General features: G+C 44.3%; 1 protein-coding gene across 4 annotated transcripts in view; it reads left to right on the forward strand.

Annotated features, from left to right (window-relative positions):
- SGCZ (sarcoglycan zeta) overlaps positions 1-22,273 on the forward strand; it is a 6,780,780-nt gene that overhangs the window by 5,632,048 nt on the left and 1,126,459 nt on the right. For all 4 annotated transcript variants that reach the window (XM_069631598.1, XM_069631597.1, XM_069631596.1 and 1 more), the window contains one exon: positions 477-578. In XM_069631598.1, coding sequence (XP_069487699.1) covers positions 477-578 — 102 coding nt within the window. The remainder of the gene's footprint in view (positions 1-476; positions 579-22,273) is intronic.

Raw genomic sequence — 22,273 nt, forward strand, 5'->3', positions numbered from 1 at the left:
GTGCAATGTTTCTATGTTAACAATTCAAATGTATGAAAATCCCCATGATAGTCTGTGTATGATTAATATGTTTTCTTACTGTAGTTATGAAATATGTAAGATTTTAATTCATGAACATGTTGAAAAGTGTTAGCAATCACTAAGGCAGCACTGAGAAAACGATCAACAGACGCGACCAAGTTCTGGGAAAATATGTTGATGGTGGTTTTCAATTCTAGAATCAATGGAAGGGGTCACTAGATCATAGTATTCCTCCCTAGATCATCAAATTGCATGTATAAATATGTACTTAAAGATTCACGAGCGTTTGACATGGAGGACAGTGGAAATCGTGAAACACTTAAGATACATGACATGTATTTTCAACATGTTCTCTCCTTTTAGCGGTGACTGTTGATACATTTTGATATCTACATTCACAAGTGCTGCCCTTCCATGGTGTGCTCATACTTATCATACTGTATTTCTGCCTACAGGACGGCATGGGAAATCTGAGAGTAAACAAGAAAGGGATCCGTCTCGAAGGAATATCTGAGTTTTTACTGCCATTGTATGTGAAAGAGATTCATTCGCGTAAGGTAGGCTCTTGAACTTTTCTGTTTTTGTACATTATTTGAATTTTCTCAATACAACACAAACGTAGATTATATTTATGGCACTGCCTGTGAATTTGGAGAATCAACCAGTACTCAAAAATGTCCCTTAAGAAGCTTGAGACAAATTCTATTTCAATAATGAAAATGGGAGCTGGTGAATGTCTTGATGAGAGAAGCATGGAGTAGAAGCAGATACGCATCTTGTAACGTTCTCTAGAAGAAAAAGCTGCCTGTAAACAAAGATCTAAGTTTTGGTGAAAGCTAAAGATCCTCACAAAATATTGTGAGTTCCTAACAGGCGAAACAGGAATAGAACATTGTCCCAATACAATGGCCGGAAACAGAAGGACTATCTAGAAAGCCTAAACATGAAGCTGGGACCTCATCTGTCTCAAAGGGGTTGCATCGAAGCCGAATGAGTGCAAGCCACAGGGCAAAGTTCCACAAACATGAACCAAAGGACTCAGATACCACACCCAGATCACCACATACAATTAGTAGTGAACAATATAAAAGAGACAAAGCAATGCCAATCAGCAGGGAAAACGTTTAAAAGTAGTGGTGACAGACCACCCCTGCTTGCAAGCAGTGGTGTGATAAGGCTGTATGTTTCAGGTAATCCTGAAAGAAAGATTTGAACAATGAATAAGCTCTCCTATTACCCTAAAATTTATTTGTGAACTAACAGGATAGCGTGTATGAAGGTAGCATTAATAGTAGTAAAAGCATTTTTTGAGCACAACATACTAGTAGTAAACCAGTTTTCAGGCAGTGTACGTATAAACAAAAACTGATACTACACAAACAACATAGCATATGGTAAATGCATAACTAATATAAAAAGAAACACACTTAATACAAACAGGTAATTAACGAAGACAATGCAGAAACATTCAAGGTACCTGCAGTCGAGTGATATGCTACTTTAAACATTGCCTTAAAGTCTGCAGATAAGTACATCCTCTGCTTGATATGAGTAGAGCTTGGAGAACCAATTACTCTCAAAGACTTGTCACCTAAATAGGATCTCAGAAATTCTCCAACAGAGAGTTGATTCTGAAAGGTTAACCTAAGTGCAGTTTAGAAACATTGAATTCTATGAGTGTTGACACATTTTCTGGGGTACAGGCTGAGAATGAGTTTGGTCCCCTACCGTAATCCAAATCGGCATACCCTGAGCTTGGGACACCATGATCATGTTTCTTTACATGCATGATCACCCTTATTCTTTTATTTTGAACTGCCTGACATTTATGCAGACAATTTTTGTAGCAACATGCATTGTTTTCTGGAGACGATTGTCTGCACTAAATCTTTACAAGGATTCGCATCTAGTAGATAACTGCATCTACTTAGATAATGTAGATGAAAATATGGAGATTTCACTACTGCCTCAACCTGGTGAGATAAAGACAAAATAATTTCAAAAAGGACATCCAAATACCTGTCAGGTTTCATGGGTTTTGGTGGAGGGCGTAGAGATGTTGGCCACTGAAAGGAAGAGACATGTTATAAGTGTAATGTAGTCAAAAGAGCCACCAAAATGAAGTACTGTCACTGCCACCATCAACCAATACCCTGATATTTTTCAACATCAAAGCTGACAGGAAACCAGCCTAACATTTCTCCAAAATGGCATTACATAGCATATTGCTCTGATTAAGTAAGGCTTACAGAGTTTTCGGCGGTCATATTTACAAATTGGATGTCGTCTGAATCCTGCTAAGGTAAACGCTTACCTAAATCATAGTGAATAAGGATATCCTTCTATTGAAAATATGAAAGCAAGATGAGTGCCTCTATCTTGCAAAGGAGGGATAGCAGTTTTTATTTAAGACAACAGCATTTCTTTAATGGAGGCAAAAGGTTGATTTTGACTAAATTGCAATGTGAGAGGTAAAATACAAATGCCTGGCTCTGATCCTTGCTTTTTTAAATAATGTAAGTTGTTTTATGTTCTTAATGTGGCAGTCCCTAGAGTAGGGTAAACTCCTTTGCCTGCAGGGTCAAGTTCTTGTAGGATGCAAGCAGTTGTATAAATCATTGCTGGGGTGACAGGAGCAGGACAAGATACATTTTGATAGACGATGTGCCAAAATATCTAGGGCACTGGATGAAAATGCTGAATACGAAGATCAGCTTGAGGCCTAATCAACTGAGGTTTTTGGCTATCATGGCAAACTGGCTGATACCGTTCCAGTGCATTGGAGAGCAAGTACCTGAGCATGTGGAGCAATTCCGAGTTGAACCTATGTAAGGGAGAACTGAGCCATCTTCCTACTAAAAGTTGAACTGGGATAGGACGGTTGTCTGACCCGGAGATAGGCAACAGGAGCAACATGACAATGGAATTCTCTAATGTATATACCACAGCCAAGATATGATCATTAAAGTGTGTCAGTCTGATGACCGTTTTGCTTAAAAATGCTTTTGTGCTCCTTCACAATCTTCCACAAGTCCATAATGTATTCATTCACGAAAACAAGTTAGTTATGGCTAATATAATTAAAAATGGCTCCCCTTTTTAAAGCTTGGCTTTACATTTAAACCTGCCAGCCTGAGGGACAGAGGAAACTGCATGCAGCAATTAAAAGAGGAGAACGCTATTGTATTATTCCTAAAAAGGAAATAATGTTCCTGAATGTTCTCCCCAACCCCCAGAGAGCATATGGTTCTCCGTCAGCATGAGAATTTCAAGCAGAAATAAAACAAATCGATTCCTATAAACTGTCTGTTTGTAGTGCCTGTTAAAATCTGGAAGAATTCATTAGAATACAGTGTCAAAGCTGGCTGGCAAGCATACAAGGCAGGCAGTATTTACATCCAGTGAAACACACAGTGTAACATAAAGGTCTTAAAGTGGCTCCACATCTTTTAAACACTGCAATTTACATTTCACTGTGTTCTACAAGTGCCACCATTGATTTTATAAAGGACTATGAATAATTCTGCGAAGAGATACAAAATGTGTAATTATTAATTTCGAAATTAGAAGTAAAGTCTTGAATAAAACAAAAAGCCTAATCAATTAATAAGGCCAATTAATAAAATCCACTTTAAGAAATAACTGGTACTAAAACATACAACATATTTAGAATAATGCCAGAGTAATTAGGCCTTTTGGCTGCAGAAAAGTGGTCACATTGTCGACACTATCCATGACCGGTGGGTTAGGTAAAATACTTATCAAGTATTGGAAAGTATTCTTACCTCTGTACCCATAGACATTTTCTAGTTATACTTTCACTGGCACCTTTCAGAGGGAATGCTACCTCATTGGTGTGTGTGTTCCTTAAGCCCCCGAGCGAATAAATCAAAAGTGTTTCGAAAATGCAGCAAAGAGCAGCACACAGGTTGGAGGAATATTAAGTAATAATGAAAGCATATCCCACAGACTAATGGGATCTTGTTGTTGGTCTCTTGCAATGTGAATTGGTTAACTTGCACTCAGAACTATTCAGCACATTATTGAAGAAATGTGTTCTATTTTAATTCATGTGGATTATTTAGTTTTTTTCCTTTTTTTAAATAAAAACAAGTCACTGAGCGAACTACACAGTACTCCTCCATCTCCATAACTTAGAATGACTACATGGTTTGCAAAGAAATACTCAGTTCTGGACTCGCTTGGCATTTCTGTGGGTTATAGATAGCCACACTGTATTTCGATTTATCAAACAAAACATGTAATACAACAACGCATGTCTGCTTTTGGAAAATTGGATACACTCTAATTGCTAATATTGGCTTATCCCATTTTTTGAAGTCGCCTTTCATTTGCAGAACTGTATTGGTTCACTGATCTTGAACAGTCCACGTGAATACCCGATAGTCTGTGTGCCGAGTAAAAATCTCATGGCAGCCCTTGCTGGGGGCATAAGTTACAAACACTACTTCAGGATCATCCACATGCATCCCAAACCTACTACTGCAGTCTTATTGCCAAGGAATAAGGAGTGATCCTCCCTAGAATTCACAGCAAAATACCTTTGTATTATGTTCAACCATAATTGCATTAAAGGAACATACTCTCTGTTCACAATGTAACACAGAAATAATGAGGCGTAATACATGTTGGCTCTACCATTGCTAAGGGACAGACAGTAAGTCAGAGCATGAAACCCCGCCACCAGTTGTAATATACTGCCCTTCTTTCACTCATTGTCGCCTGTCAGCTGCATACTCGCAGCAGTATCATGCAAAGCTAGAGACTTATCCCTGTTTATGGACACACTGTCCAGAAATATCTGAGTATTGGTGGGAACTGGAGTCCTCTCAAAGGACCCGGTATTGTTTCCACTCAGAATGAGTTCATTTTCTGGACTAGTGGGGCTTCATTTGTCAAGGTGCCCACATTAACGATGCCCTCCTCCACCAGGAGTCCAACAGTTACCATTGCTTGCTTAGGTCTACCTTTCCAAATGGGATCTCCCTTTCCCTGTGTTATATCCCCACGCAGAAAGCAAACCTCTGAGTGTTCAGATTGCTGGCGTCTCAGTGCTAGATGGGCCCTGCATCTTCTTTTCTGTGAGGGGCTGTCAAACCATGGCACTGGGATTTCCCTTCATATTTATGGAGGCCAAAACCTCTGTGCTTTCCTTCCTTGTGTTTGGTATAATTTCCCTTATCATCTGACGTCCATGAATTAGCCTGGGACTTTTTGTGGACTTGAGTACTCACACATGCCTGTCAGCAGCCTTGTCAAGCTCAGTAGAGTCTGTGATATTCTTGTCCACTAAATGATGGTGTAACTCCATTTAATAATTTTCAAGGATACTCTCACATGCAATACAATTGATCATGCCCTGGAATATGTAAGCTTTGTTACCTGTAAGCCAGTCCTTCAGATATTCTAGAGATTGATGTGAACATACCTCAAAGGTTTGTCCTTCTTTCTTGGGGAGCTCTCTAAAGCTGTTGATGTGCTGTTTGGGGGTCTTTCACAAGTTTCTGAGAATGGCAGCCTTAATTTTCTTATAAATGGGCCACTCCTCAGCAACCAACTGAATAATTACTTAAGTACCAATGTCAGTAGATGGCTCAAAAGGGCTGCACCCCACACGTCTTCTTCCACATCCAGCAAGCAGAAAGTGAGCTCCAGTTCCTCAGATCTATCTATTATGTCCTTCCCCATCTCATAAGGAAGGACTAAGTCTTGGGGATGTGGTGCCTCAGCTGCCTTTATGTGCCACCACTGGAGGTACTCCCTTCTAGATTGGAAGACCTCCTTTCTTCCCTTTGCTGCTCCATCTTGTGCAGGGGCACAACGTCCTGCTGTTTCTTCTCTTCTAGTGCCACAGCAGCTCTCTACTATTGCTCTTCTATAGAAGCAGCAGCCCTCTAATTCTGCCTCTCAAGAGCATCCCTCTGCTTCCGGACCTCTAAGGCACACTTCTTTTCCTGAAGGAAGGGTTACCTATCAGTTAAATCTGCTGCAGGAAGACTAAACATGGACATAACAGAGACCTTTGTCTTGACAGAAGTTTGGGACCTGGCTGAGGCATGAGACCTGTGTGACTTCTGGGAGACTACGCTTCTTGCTCTCTGGGAGGAATGGTGGGAAGCACTATCACTGACGCCATCCACGTCAACTTCTTCACTCTCCAAAGAAATGTGATCTTGAGCTGCTCCTGGCCTCTGGGGAAGCTTCCAGTCCCCTATCTTCTTTGAAAGCATGGCGACTCTTCAGCAGTTCTTTTTACCTTGAGTTACTGCCATAGGGACAACCCATAGCTTGACAAAGGTCACACAGTTCACCTACTATCTAGATGGTTGCGATGCTCATGTCAAGTTCCATTGTGCACTTAATAAATGTGCCTTGCCATTGAAACCAACGTAAATGTACATTTTTAGTTTGGCTGAATACGCTATATGCAAAGTCTTTTCCACATCCCACAGCTGCCCACCAATGTGACAAATTTACTTCTGCCATGGTGGAGTACAAGGGTGATCAGAGGCTAAAATGCCCACTGACCGTTCACAGTTATACAGATTAAGAGCCAACACAATCATAGAGGTAAAACAGGCACATGTGGGCAGAGGGAAGGCTATAATCTTGAGAGGGGTGTGAATGCAGTTCAGTAGCATTCCAAACAGTGAAGAGTAACAGTTCAAAATAAAGGAATGTCCAATCAAGGTTCTATACAAATGTGTACACTTTAATTAAACACAACATGTACAATAATAACTAATACGAAAACGACACAAAACCCACTACTAACACAGAAAACCAAACAGCATAGATAGTAAGTGCAGCATCCTGGGTAATGAATCAGGGGTCAAAGGTAAGCAAAAGCAAAAACGTTCTGGGAAAAGGATATGTACTTATGGGCAGAAAGTGTTAATAAAAGTGACCTAACGAGTCTCTAGGTCCCTAAAAGGGACCAAGGGGGCAGTTAGCAGTTCATAGTACGTTCATTGTAGTTCTTGGTGGTTCAGCAGCAACCAACCAGACTCCTTGGCACCGTCTGAATATCAAGAGAGAGCAAAAAGCAAAAAGTAGCAACGGCTGGCCGTGCTGAGTCATGTGTTGGACAGTTCATGAAAACATCCCCCAGCAGTTCAACTCAAAAAACACTAGAATCCCGGCTGCTTTGGGTCTTAGGGTGCTGTGAGTCCCAATCCATGGGCTCTGGGACAAAATGCATCCTTTGCTCATGCTATCAAACACGGGGGAAGCTGACACCCAACTGCCTGTGTCCTCCAACACAGTGAGGTCCTGGGTACTGCCTTGGCTGGCAGAGAGGCGGTCTTGTTCCAGCTTCTTAGGTTTCTGTGAGTCTCACTCCAGGGACTTAGGGACACATGGGGCCCTTGTTCTCAGACTGCAAAACACAGGGGAAGCTGGCACACAACTAGACGGGTCCTCCAACATGGTGAGGTCCTCGGTACTGCTGTAGCTAGTAGGGAGGCAGGTCCTGTTCCAGCAGCATATCATCCCCCCCCACACCTTGGCAACACCTGAATCCACCTCACAACTGGAAGACTGTAGAGAGGACTGCTCTCCCTGCAGGGTTCAAAGAAATGTTCAGGTTGGTTCAAGATGATTCTTAATTATTCAAAGTTGTGGTGGGAGACCCCTTCATTTATAGGCAAAAGGCCCCAGGTGATTGGACTAAAGCTTGCCTGATTTAGGGGTGTAATCCCTGCCTTTGAAATGAATTGGCTTTGCCCTTCTGATGTGACACCCAGAGGAAGTGGAGACGACACGAACAAGTAAACAAGGCAAAGAGAATCAAGATTGAAGGACCCTAACAAAACTGTGAAGACCCCTATCTATCACACCCCAACTCTGTCCCCTCCCTTCTCAAAATTATTAAATGCATTTTTAAATGCAGCCCCTGGTGTGAGGCCTGGCTCTCTGTGAATGGTTGGGCCTCTTGGTTTCTTTTCCCAAATCAGTGTCCTATGGAGTGGGCTGACCTGGGGGAAAGAGTGTAACCTGGCCTTACAAAGGAACAAACAGAAGCAATACACAAAGGCTAGACTTTTCAGTGCACAGGTATGGGCCTTGTCTGGGAGGAATGCACATAATCCTTACACAATTGAACTGGGCCCACAGGGCTGACATATGTGCAAACTCATTTTTATGTGGATGGGAGAACTCTGAGAGATGGTGGCCACGGTATCTGGTGTTTCCTTTTTTAAATGTATTCATCAAAACTTTTCCATGGAAAATTATTCATTGCATTGTCTTTCCTATGACAAGCATATTCATTGAATAGTTTTCAATGGTTAATTTTGATGGATAATTATGGTTAGGGGTATGGTTAGATTAGGGACAAGGGTTAGATTTAGGGTTAGACTAAGGGTTAGATTAGGGTTAGGGTTTGTCTTAAGGGTTAGGGATGGGCTAGGGTTAGATTTAGGGTTAGATAAAGGGTTAGATTAAGGGTTGGGTTAGGGTTAGGGTTAGGGTAAGGGTTAGGGTTAGGGTAGGGGCCTGGGGGAGTTAGGGGGGAACCCCCCCAATATACAATATGCTTTCAAATGTTACAAGGCACTGGCAAGTCCGAAATCTCAGCACTGGACAGCTCCATGTAACGTTTTAACGTTACAAAAAAAATGCATTGAAATGCTCTTTTTTACATTTTAAAGTGCATTTCCATCTAAACTTGTCCATTTATATATTTGATGGACTGGTTTCGATGGAAATGCACTTTTACATGTAAAAGATAGCATTTCTATGCAATGGCATTCGATAGATTTCTATCGATGGATTTGCATTTTGATGCATTTCCATCGATGGAAAGACTATAAACCGGTGGCCACTACACCCTAACTCTGGTATGGCTTATATTTACAGTTGTATGTGCCACCAGGGCAACATCTTCAGAATTATGTCGTTTTTGGAGTAGGGGTGCATTGGGTGGCACTGCAAGGGTCAAGAGTGCACATGTTGCCTGTGAACCTGCTCAGTGCCACTGGTAGAGCAGGTGCTGCAGTTCAAGATACTCATGCAGAAAAGCACAAGCACAGATTATGCGTTTGGCATGGGGCTTCTGAAAGGAAAAATCTGATTAGTAGATTTCCCGTTCAGAGATGGAATTACATACATCATTTTATTATTTAACAAACATCAAAAAAGCTACGGCTTTCACACCCTCGTCAGATGGTAATTCATCACAGGATTTCAAGCTCTGAGTGAAGGGTTGACATTTGAAATTTCAGCCAGCACACAATGCACTCTTAGGCCTGATGTGAGACACAATATATCCACAACATTTTTTTGGATGAACTTTACTAATTATACTAATAAGCTTAAACCAAAACTAAGAGCACCTCTCCACTCTCTCTATCATGTGGCAGTAGATGTTTACCACGCAGCCCATGGCCAAGATTTTGGCAGAGATGAGCACATGGTGACGTTTGGCGGTGTATTCATTCTTACTCATACTTCTGTGGGATTCATGCATACCAGACAGGATTGCCAACTGGTTACAACATGGCCTCTGAATAAAGAGCCATAATGAGGGATGGGTTTGAAACCTAATGTTCTAAATTATCAGGATTTGTTAAGATGATCCTGATATCACAGAGACACTGTCAGCACAGCTTGAGTGCCACAGTGTGAGAGTGGAGGGTGGGAGTAATAGTATGATATGCATGCAGGGGAGGGAAAGAGGAATGGGGGAGTTGTGAGAAGGACTGGAGTGAGGCTGGCTGGAGACCAGTGGTTGCCAGGGGCACAGTAGACAAGGGGTTAGGGGTGAACAGTGGAGTGCGAGAAAGAAGGGGGTTTGCAGGTGTGTCCCCAGTATTAGAGGAGAGACTAGAGGGAGTGTCGCTGCTGTCATAGCATGAAAGCCCAGGTCTGGGAACATGGGCGTGAGCAATCCTGGCCTGCAACAAGACATCACGGAATCCAAGAATCCATCATGTATACAACTCAACTGTAAACGGAAATGGCACATGTATTTCTAGCCCAATCTATTGCCAAACGACTTATCAGGCCTGTAACCTCACCCTGACTACTACCTCTAATTTATGTTTTTCTTTGTCATCTAAATGTCGGTTTCCCTTGATTTTGCTTTGAAATTGTACTTCCTTTAGCTGATGCTGTTCTAAACCTCCTATTCAAATTATATTTAAAAAGTCACAATACAAATGCAGAATTTCCCCTTGCAGATACGGGCTGTCAAATATTTATGTTGCAGAATTACAATGTCACAATGACATGCAAAAACCCTTTCACTTGTTCATATACCAATGGTGCATGCCCGAGTTTCTCCTGGGTGAAACCCATTCTGATAATGAATGTCATGATTCTGCAGCACTGATTACACAGCGTGCGCTGTTTACTACAGTAACAATAATAGTACTGCACTAGTGTAAGGCCTTCCTCTTTATTGCTTTGGGTTAGGGGGGGAAGCATATTGCCAACTTGTATGTGGATATACCTTCATAATGTCCACAAATATTAGCATCGGTTTGCGTTTACAGCTATGTACTTGTTCCTTCCACCACCAGGGTGCACATATTAAGATAAACAATGTAGTTTGGACTACCACTTCTGAAAACTCTATTCAGGTAATTCAATTGGAAGGGATAATGGGAGTTGTATTTTGAAACATCTCACCACCCGCATGTAGCACACACCCCAGCCCCCCTCCTTTTGTTGGCACTTATGCATTATGTACGATATATTTGTTGTATTACTGTATTTTAGTAATGTTAAATAATGTCAATGGGTGTGAGCGTTTTTCATTTCCCTGCGGCTCTTGCTTTCTGTGGTCCTCATCCAATAGTAGATACATAGGGTGATATGGAAGGGGCAGCAACCAGGTTGCGTAGGCAGGGAATTGATGAGAAGAAAAACACTTTGATTATTGAGAATTGTGCCACACTCCATGGGGAAAGGCTTTGCAGAGCAATGGTGCAGAGTCATCCGCATTGCCCCGGATGTGCCATAGCCTGTGGACACTGTAGGCTTTGGCACTCAGCACTCAGGCAGGTGTCAACGGTTTGGGCGAGGAAGGGAGCTTCAGCTAAAAAACATTTTTGAACAAGCTGGTTCTGGGGGAGAGGTGGTGTTCCTCAAAAAATAAATCAAACAAGCTGAGGATGAGTATATTTTATGAGTATTGTATAATTATGGAGTTTATAATCTGGGACATGTAGATCTCTAATTGTAAAAACAGGCATGCATCTACAAGAGTCTATATATCACAGGTGTTGTTCGATGGTGCAAAGTACTCTAGACCTGATTGGACCAAACTGATGTTCTTGGAAGTCGGCATTCTCAAGTGTGAAAACGCAGGGGAAGTGGGGGGCATGAGAGGAGCACAGATTCAGCTGAACAGAGCTTTTGTACTTGGGGATGGGTCATTGAGAAGTGGAGCAAGCTAGCTCAGGGCTTACCAACATTCCCAAACCATAAATACATCTGTGAGTGCTGGTTAAAACTAAAAATAATAAACACACTAAAAACGAAATGCACGGAAAAAGTTGGGGCATGAATAAAGCCGCACATAATAGACAAGTAAAAGCAGGGTTTACATGAAAACATTAAGCCACATAATACATAGAGATGACATAGGTGGAAATGTACAGTTTAATCAATACATTCAAAATTAGAATGTTGGAGTCGATCGGAAGCTGGGATACGATTGATATAGGGGTGAGCCTGTCGATGAGGCTTCCACGCTGTTCATGAGGCACACACCAGCTTGAACCACTGGTCTCGAACATATCATTTGTTCAGCAGGAAGGTGTTTCATCCTGTATCCTGTTGGGTGTCCTGACCCACGTTTGGACTATTATGCTGCAACATTTGGTGCTGTGGGCTTAGGAAATCCAAGAGGGCGGGAAAGCCCACATTTGCGCCAGAATCCTGGAGAACCGTGCAGTCTTTGCGCACAACAAAATGGTCGCCTGACCTGCCACCCACCAGTGTGAGCGTGAGGGGCCAGAAGCGCCATGAGCGAAATCAGTGCTAAGGAATATGGGGCTGTTCAAAATCTGTTGTTATTAATGTCAAAAATGGATGCAATACTGCTGCTCACCACTACCAGAAAGCCGGCGTTTTAAAACCACCAGACACTTGTGTAAAACTGAACAAATGAACCAAACCAGGCCAAAGAAAGACTTACTAAGAGGTGGATACAATGTAAATCTATATTATGAAATGACTTGAAGGAAGTTATTGTCTAATGTATGTATTGAAAATAGCTGGGGATGTCAGCAGCTTAAGTGAATTTGGGTTTGAAGCCACTAAAATCGAAATGTTTAGAACAAATGAGTGACCTACTCTTGAGTGTCGCATAGTTTGCGATTGTTTAAATGTCATAGTTTTGAACTTAGAATCAGTGTTCTAGCTGCATGTGTAAAAATTGCAAGTTTGGTTTGAATATAGAAAACTGGGAACCAAAGTGACATTTGGCTGAAGCCTGGCTTGAAGAGAGTTAATTCTGCCCGACAACTACCCCCGACAGGAGTTGAAACTTGATCAGCAGCTGTGTTCCCAGGCCTGGCTGCATTCTGCTGCCCCTGCCAAAAGGAGATGACACCTCTCTGATTGAATTAGGGGAGTGGCACCTGGGGACTGCACGAAACTAAACTATGAGCCTTCCTTGGCCTAGGCAAATGTTAAATTAGGGGGGTCGTAAATGGCTTCCTCTTGGAAGGAAACGGGGAGGGGCACTGCATCTGTGAGCAACTTGAGTTGGAGGAAGTGGACAAACCAGAATTCCACCATGTGCTTTGGGAAAACACATCCCTCTGGGCCAGAGCATAATTTTAAAAAGATGGATAATTCATAGTACGGACTTGTCAAAATTATATAATTAATATCATTATTCTTGTGATTTTTCTGTGCACATTTTAAGAGGTGTTAGGAATCTGTGGTATGTTCTTGAGGGTAGTAGTGGAAAATAAGGTATTACTCCAAATGTCTGTATGTTAAAAATATGACACTTTATCATCTGATGCCCATATTCCTTGTGCATTTTTGTGTAAAATCTGGAAAAGTTTAGAGGTTGTGTTCTTGATGAAAAGGGCAGAATTCTGTCATAAGTGGACACGGCAGCTTACAAAGACAGGGATCGGATGGTTTGGTGCTACAGAAAATATGTTAACTGGACATATAATATTAGAAAAATGGTACATAGATAAATGTGTATTTGGATCAAATATAGATCTCAGTGCAATTTGACAAGGGGAGGATCCTCTGACCCATAAACCTACCTCATCACTCTGACTCACTGTTCCCTTCTCAAATCAGGTCAAAGAGAAATCCTTGACCTATCAAATCATGAGTGGGTTGGGCAAAGAAAGTTAGCATCCACACCCATTTTCAAAAGACATAAAAAGAGCCACTGGAAGCCAGGCAGGGAGATTCACTTTCCACTTTCTTGTGGGACGCTTTGCCGGGAGACTCCAGACTTCAAATCCATCAATCTCCAGAGACCAGAGATCCGGAGAGACCAGAGATCCAGAGAGACCAGATCGCTGTGCAGTGCTTAGAGCTGACCCAGATCGCTGTGAGCAGAACCAGAGAACCAGTACCTAGTGGCGAGAGACCCGCAGCCAATCCTGACCCGATCCATGACGAAGTCGCATTCCTGTCCAAAATATAGTGTGAGTACTCAGCCAGAACTGTGCAAAACCAATCTCTTAGTTTAAAATATTCTAATTCAAACTATTTTAACCTGTTGAGAACTGCATCATAGAAATCGTGTCCCTCCTTTTGATTCAAAGCTGCAAAACTGTCATCTGTCATTCTGAGCTTTACTTTTATTTTGAGAATCTACCTTCACAAAATCGTCCGTATCTCTTCAACCGTTATAGTGATATAGTGATAGAAGCGAGATTTAACTTTTATTTTAAAGCTGAGATTCTGCTCTTTCCAACAAGCTCTGAACCGACTTGTAGTTCCTCCATAATTGCACTCAACGCACACCACTACATTGCAGCGATTTGACATTTTGCTTCATTTCAGCCACGTGTAAAAACATTTGTCTTTTGCTTCCATTACGGAATTCCGTTTTCAACCTGGTAACCATCCCTGAATCATTGATAGGGCTGGCTTGAACTGATTTAAAGTATCTCTCACTCACCCTGAACCTCTAGAGGGAATTAAAATCATTTTTAGCATATTTTTCCCTTCTTTGCATACCACCTTTAACGTACTTTGCCTGTGTTTAAAATCTTCCTTGTTTCTCTAAGCTTGCTAGGGGGGACTGAATTTGTATTGTTCTGTGATTGCATTACTGAGAACTGTGTGCTTTCCTTCCATCTCTTTACCTTGCAAAAGGGGGGGGGTAAATGAACTGGACATAAAAATACATCAATAAGGGCTTCCATCAGCATCCCAGACTAGGCATTGACTTAGCTGTAGTGTTGAATTGAAGTCGCTTACAAAGTGGAAGCTCGGAGCCGGGATATTCTGGGTTAGATTTACCACTTGTTCAGCTTAATACAGTGTGCCAACTGACCAGATACACATATCCGGTTAGATCACCACGCTGCTTTACATTGTGAAAGCACCCCTCAAAGGAACGCTCTAAGGAAACGGTCTGTTTTGCAAAATAAAATAAAAACTTCTGTAAGTCAGGAAGGAACTCAAATTCCAGAATGACGACACTGGTAGACATCAAAATAGCCAGAGAGCACTTCTTACATAAGCTGTTTGTGAGAGGTGAATGGATTGAGCAGGGCCAGGATGCGTGGTTGCAGGCAATCACGCGACAGGTCACTGCAACTGGGTTAGATATCTGGAGAGATCAGGGTCCCTTACATGTGGCCCTGAGTGAACTATACATGGCATCTAAAGCTAAAGATGAACACGACAAGATGGTTAGGATAGCGGCATATTTGTATCTATATATGGGAGCCATGCAGGACAAATGTGCTGAAGGCCAAGATCTGGCAAATAGGCAACAGATCGCGTTAGAGAAGGCCCAATCGGACCTGGTCTCTTCTGAGCAGAGGATGTACAGAAGCCAGGAGTCAGAAAATGAGAGCAGACAGTATCTCATTAAAATCAAAGAGGACATGTGTATCCTGCAACAGGAAAAGTCTGACCAGGATACCAGATTTCTGGCCTTGCAGAAGGAGTACCAAGAAGGTTTGGACTCCCTACTGCAGAGCCAGAAAAACCTGGAGCAACAATTAGATTTCAATAGGGCATGTGCTGAGTAGGTAGTCACCCTGCAAAGCCACCTAGATAGGGAAAAGGCAGAGAGCAATAAACTGATCCTGAAAGACCTGGATACCCAGGCAGAGTTTGATCAGGAGCGCCAGAAAGCTGGTGCCCTTCAAAGGCAAAGGGACGACCTGGCGGCACAGATGCAGACTCTTAGTCAGGAAAGGGACACCTTAGGCCAGGAAGTCTGCCATTTAAAAAGAAAAACTGAAGAAAATCACTTGGCCCTCCAGGGGCTGGGTGACCTCCAAAAAGAGCATCAGAATCTGTTAGAGCACACCAGGAGGGTGGAAGAGGCTCTGGCAAGAAAGGAGCAGGCCAGTAGGGATGGGACCCAGGAGGTAACCCTCCTGCAGCAAAGACTGGCCCAGTACTCCAGGACCTATCAGGAGGCACAGAGAGAGAATGAGGCTCTCTGCCAGCACAATGATAGGCTCCAGCAACAGGTAGGCATGCAGGAGAGACTGATAGAGTCTAGTAAGGCCTTAACTGAGGAAATGAAATTGCAGGCTCTTGCATTGCAACAGGGAGCAGGGGCTGATAGAGATGAGGTTAGCTGGGAAAGGGAAACACCTGAACATAACCTCAGGAGCCCTAGTACCAGAGGCCTTCATCTCTCCCAGTCCCTGGACTCTGCCACCCCCATGCCCCCAGGCGTACACGAGCACAGGGCAATAGGGATGGCAGATTACTATCCAGCCAAAAGGATGGGGCTCATAGGCCAGTACCTCCCAGGAATGGATGGGCGGGCATCCGGGTATGGGCACCTAAGTACAGTGCAATTTAGTGGTGAACCACAGGAGAGTAGGCCCACTAAGGGCATCCTGAAAACCTCTGCCCAGTTAGGTCAGTGGGGGGGGGTTACCCATTAAATCCTGGTAGCAAGGAGGGATCTGAAGACTCCTCTGAGCGTCGCAGGACACAGGAGACCAGGTCCCCACATTCTGCCAGCTATTCCCAGGCTCTCAGAATCCGGGAAAACCTGGAAGATCAGACGGGCACCTCTGGGAGCAGTGCTTCTGAATCAGAGGATGAATGGACCAGGGTTGCCCGAACCAAAAAGCCCAATAAGGTGAAAAGGGCCTTGCTTAAGGACCCCTTAAAACAGATAAAGGCAATCAGGAGTGTTATCACGCCTTATCATAAGAACACCAAGTATTCTGTTTGCGAACACTTGGAGCTCTATGAGCAAATGATGAAGACTTTCCATTTGAAGGACAGCAGTAGCTGCATCCAGTACATCAAATCGACATTCTCCCCTGAATACTCAAGTTTCTTTGCGGGGCTGGAGGACCAAAACCATTCAAGATGGTCCACATATAGGGCGGCCATCTTGAAACATTTTTCTGTACATAGAAATCCCCAAGAGGCTCGCAAGGCAGCCTACAATTTGCAATGTGGGGAGGATCAGGCCCCACAAGAATTCGTGCAAGAATTGAAGCGTGCCTTTGCACAGACCACCAGAAGGATGCGCACGGACAGCAGAGAATTCATCAACACATTTTTCCATGCTCTTCCCAAGTACATAATGACCCAGCTCGTGAGAGATTTTCACGAGAAAAGATCTTTAGACTGGGTCATTGAGCAAGCCACCCAGATCTATGAGGTGCAGAAGCCCATAGAAAATAAAAGTAATGCGCAGAAAACCCCCAAAACCAACAGCACCCCTGCTGCTGCCAAGGTGGCAGAGGTAAAGGCTGCCCGCGTTTTAGATTTGGAGATGGGAGGGCCTAAAAACCTGCCTGCACCAAATAATTCACAGCCCAGAAGGCCCTCGGGCCAGTCACAGACAGGGAGTCCAGGAGGTAGTCCCACAAATGGGGTCCCCCGCTCCTCTGACTATGTAAGTCCCCGCTACAAGGGAAACCGACCAATCTTGGGTTATGTGTGGACTCCTCCAGCCCAAGGGGGGGGATCCAGCCAAGCACCTGACCCAGGGAACTTCCCTCCTAACTTTCCACAGGAGGGCAGAAATTCCCACTGGGCAGAACCTTTTTCCCAGGTATCCACCCAATTTCCAACCCCAAAACCATCCATCCTTCTTTCCCCAATTCCCCGAGCCCAGACAACCTAATCCGGGAGAGGGGAGGCCAAGGGTGGAGGGGTACCCAAATCTTCCCAACTCAGGGTATTACCAGAGAAGGGATAGCTACCCTTCCCGGGATCAGCCCAGGGGAGAAAACAGGAACCTGTATCAGCCTGAGCGGGTTTTCACAGTTAGAGCGCCAGGTCCAAAATATGGCACGGGATCTGGGTCACATACTGAGGGCTCAACAGAACCCTCCAAATAGCATGCCACCGCAGAATGCCCCAAACTCTGGACCTGGTGCTCCAGAGAAATGACGGGGGCAGCACCCTGATAACCCACCGGTTCCCAGGGAGGAGGCACAAGGGGAAGAGGGTTGTAAAGCCTTGGAGGAAGCTTCCTTCCCAACTTGTAAACAGCCCCTGGAAAAAACAGGAACCGGAAACAAAATCTCCTGCCCCTGAAAGCCTGCCACCCAAGGAGCAGAGGGGGGGTAGGAGAAACAAAGGACCCAAACAGACCCACTTTGTGGAGGAGGTAAAGGTCTTCCAATTTGAGGGAGAGGGATCCTCAGAAGATCCTGGGAAAAGTATCTTCTCCTTCAGAAATGGGGGAACTCCTCCCAAGGAAAAATGGGTCCCAAGAGATTCCAATCCAGACTGGGGAGATGAGCTGTCGCCGCCCATCATCCTATCCCAGAACCAACAATACCAAAAGCCCCTGGTTCAAACCCATCCTGGTGACTGCCTCCAAAAAGGCAGGGGCGGCCCAGAACCGGAACCAGGGGAACCTAAAACTGAATCAACAGACTGGGTAGATGTGGGGATTGAGCTGTCGCCGCCCATCATTCTATCCCAGAACCAACAATACCAAAATCCCATGGGTCAAACCTATCCTGATGGCTGCCTCCAAAAAGGGGGGGGGCAGCCCAGAACCCAAAACCATTTCCAGTTGCCAACTTTTTCTTTCAGATTCCCCAGGCTCTCCACAGAATTCTGCCCAAATCTCTTCTCTCGCCATGTCCAAAACCAGAAAATTAGCCCACCAGTTGTCCAAAAATGTGCATTATCTGTGCCCCCTTGAGGATAAAGAGGGAAGATACTATGCCCCGGTACAAGTACAGGGGCAGGGTACAATTTTGGCACTGGTGGACACTGGATCCCAAGCTACCCTTCTGTCCAAAAGGGCCTTTGATGAACTGAATGCAGGAAGGGGGGAGAATTACCATATTCCTCTCACCTCTCTTCCTGGACAACTGCAGAACTTTGACGGGAAGGAAATTCCTGTCAAAGGGACTGCAGATTTGGACATCAAAATTGGGCGACACAAGGTGAAACACCCGGTCATAGTAGTGACTCCAGAGGGCACCCCTTGTTTACTAGGGAATGACCTCCTGAGAAGGTTGTCACCCCTAATAGCTTGTGTAAACAAGGTCCTCTGGACCCAGACTAGCTGACCAATAAAATTAAAACAGAGTGTCAACCATGTTAGTTTAAATGGTACCTGCCACATGGTTGAACAAAAATCTGACCAAGAAGAATTTCACTTCCAGAACAATCAAATTCCAGACGTGACAGTAATAGCAGTAGGACAACAGAATGGTGATGGAGGGTCCTCTCTATTTCTGAAAATCAACCTTCCTTCCAGTTTAAGGTGGTATTCCACACTGGAAGGAAATACTCTGAAATTCTTTACCAATCCACAATCAGAAACTCCCACTCCTATAGTCCAGAAAGATGTGAAATCAGCTCAGAGCCTGGCTGGTCTTCAGCAAATTGGAAATCAGTTGTTCATCCCTGTTCAGTTAAATGATGGGAAGGACTGTGTTCTCGCCCGAGTGTGTGTGAACAATGGTAAGAGCTTCATCAGCGAAGCCATGTTCCGCCAACTCCCAAAAGATCCAGCCATTCCCACATTCAAACTGATAGACAAATGGGAAATGGATCTGGAAACACCCAATTCCAAACATCTCCTGCCATGCAGGTGTATGCTCAAAATCTCCATTGGCAACAAGAGCATAGTCCATAATTGTTGGGTCATGCGAGACGTCACTGCCGCCTTTTACTTAGGCAGTGACATTCTTAATCGCTTCGCCATTAGTTTGGACCTAATAAACTTCAAAGCTTGGTCCCGATTAGCGGATAATCCCATGGGCTTTGATGATCAAGAAAAAGCAGTTAGGACAGCTCAATTGCTACCTTTTGCAGTTGAAATTCAGCTTAAAGAGGAAGTCACCATCCCAGAAAGGACCTGACAATTCTCCCTGGAAGTGAAAGTTAAAAGAGGACAAAAATTGAAAAACCCTGGTGCTTATATTCATCTAAATGCTTCTCTCCAACAGCAAGGGTTAGGGGTAAACCCAACACCATTAGTCAACATAGAACATGACACCATTCCAATAGAGGTGGATAACAGCGACTTAAAGAGTATTACTCTAGCCGCAGGCACCATTATTGGAATGGCGGCTGATGACCGACATTTCTCCATTGATTAAGGAAATGAATGGTTAGGACAAATCCCCAAGGACTGTTTTGACAGTGACAGTGAGGACAATACAACACCAGACAGGATTTTCACCCGGCATGGGGGGAACTTCCTGGTGTACACTTCTTGCCCTCATGGTAAGGAAGATGTGACTTGTGACTTCAGGAGGGATGAGGTGATTTTCCAGGTCCATGAGGGCTGCCTTTCCCACCTAAAGCTTCCAGTCCAAATCAGCACTCTGACCAGGGACTTCTCCACCCAGCTGGAGGAGGCCGCTGAGATAGCTAAACCAGAAGTCTTTCCAGGCTTCAGGCAGATGGTGGAAGAGAGAGTCAACCTAGCTGATGCCTGTGTGACTCTGGAACAGAAACAAAAGTTGAAACAAGTTTTCTTGGATTTCCAAGATCTCTTTGCGGTAGACTCATATGACTGTGGTCTCACCGACATCCACACAACAACAATTCCCACAGACCCTGGCATGACTCCAGTGTTTGTGAAGCAATATCGTTTGCCTCTCGCATCCATGGAGTCCCTTACTGAAATAATTAAGAACCTTGAGTCCCGGGGAATAATCCGTCCAGTACACAGCACCTTCAATAATCCGGTGCTGGGAATATTGAAGCCAAACGGCCAGTGGAGACTCTGCGCCGACCTAAGGGAGCTCAACAAACGGGTCCATAATTCCCGATGGCCTCTACCCTACATTGACCAAGGGCTGGCCCAGATTCAGGGGTCACAGGTATTCACTGCAATAGACCTGACCAATGGATACTGGACCGTAGGGAGGACCAATACAAACTGGCTTTTACCTTTGGGGGCCAGCAGTACACATGGACCCGGACTCCCTTTGGATACCTCAACTCCGGCAATTAATTCAACATTTTCCTACACAAGGCCATGCCCGACCTGGGTGCGAGTGGTAACCTGGCTTATGTAGATGATGTCCTCATTAAAAGCTCAACTGTTGAGGAACACATAGCAGAGATCCGTTATGTCCTGACCCAGTTGAGGGCCGCCGGAGCAAAACTTTCCTTCCAAAAAGCACAGTGGTGTAGACCACATGTTAATTTCTTGGGGCACGAGATTACTCCTCAGGGTCTCTGTTCCCTGGAAAAGAAAGTGGAAGCACTCCAGAAAATAAAGGATCCCACAACTATGCGGGAACTAAGGAGTCTCCTTGGACTGACTAATTACAGCAGAAAGTTCATTGAGGGCTATGCAGAGATCACCAGACCCCTGATTCATCTCTTGAAGGGGGGGGTCAAGTGGGAATGGGGTCCAGAACAAGCCGAGGCAGTAAGACAACTCAAAAGAAGCCTCTCACAAGCGCCTTGCCTAGCTTACCCTGTCAAAAACAATGAGTTCTTCCTGGAGACAGAGTTCTCTAATACGTGCTTACGGCAGTATTATACCAAAAGCATGACAAGGTCAATAAAGTAATCTCCTATGCGAGCAAAACTTTATCCTCTGTGGAGGAAAAATCCAATGATTGTGAGAAGGCACTCCTGGCAACGGTGTGGGCATTGAAGAATTACCGCTCGTTCATCCAGGGGGAACACATCATAGTGGAGACTCCACACCAGCCTCTGCAATATATCCAAAGTGACAGAATCCGGGCCGGAAATGTGAGTAATTCCCGAATTACTTCCTGGATTATGTCAATGCAAGGCTTTCCGGTGGAGGTCAGATATGGCCAAAACAAGAAGAGTCCCCTCGCGCAAGGTCTGGCTGACGTGCACGATTGTGCCAGAGAAAACTGTCTCGAGGACGAAAGTCTAAAAATCAAGGACAACATGGAGGCATACCTTAATTCCCCACACAAAGTCTTTGAAGAAGACAAGTGTGAGGGAATGCCCACTGTCTATGTGGATGGATGCTCTTACCACGTTGACAACAACGGGGAAAAAGAACTGGTGGCCGGCGTAGGGAATGCGTGGGTGAAGGAGTCCCCAGAACCCTCCTCTGGGTACAAAATCGGTCCCCGAAGTAGTCAGGTAGCAGAGTTGATGGCTGTGCATAAAGCCATCCTCACTGCTGTCCAACATCAACTCCACAAACTGGTCATAATCACGGATTCGGATTATGTACGGAACGGGTTCGTGGAGCACCTGGTTAATTGGAAAACCAGAGGCATGCTATGTGCTAATAACAAACCCTTGAAACATGGGAAGTTAATTCAAAATATTGATGATCTGGTCACATCGAATGGGATGACCATCTACTGGAAAAAGATCAAAGGTCATTCCAAAGTAGAGGGACCAGACAAAACTGGAAATGAATTAGCTGATCAGCTGGCCAAAACCGGTGCCATCAAAGGGGATCTAATAGCAATAGCGTCCCTGTTGGGGGAAATCCAGGTCACTGCTATCACTAGGTCCCAGACAAATGCTCACAATGATCTTTCAACTGCACAATGGAGTAAGGAGACCCCTGATGCTGATTTGATTACAGCTCAGAAGGGGGACCCAATAATTGGTAAGTTTTACCAACACATTGAGGACCCTGAGAACTTTCCCCTGACAG

Source organism: Ambystoma mexicanum, chromosome 6q (assembly GCF_040938575.1).
Source record: "Ambystoma mexicanum isolate Mex_15411 chromosome 6q, UKY_AmexF1_1, whole genome shotgun sequence".
In the NCBI taxonomy this organism is placed as follows: domain Eukaryota; kingdom Metazoa; phylum Chordata; class Amphibia; order Caudata; family Ambystomatidae; genus Ambystoma; species Ambystoma mexicanum.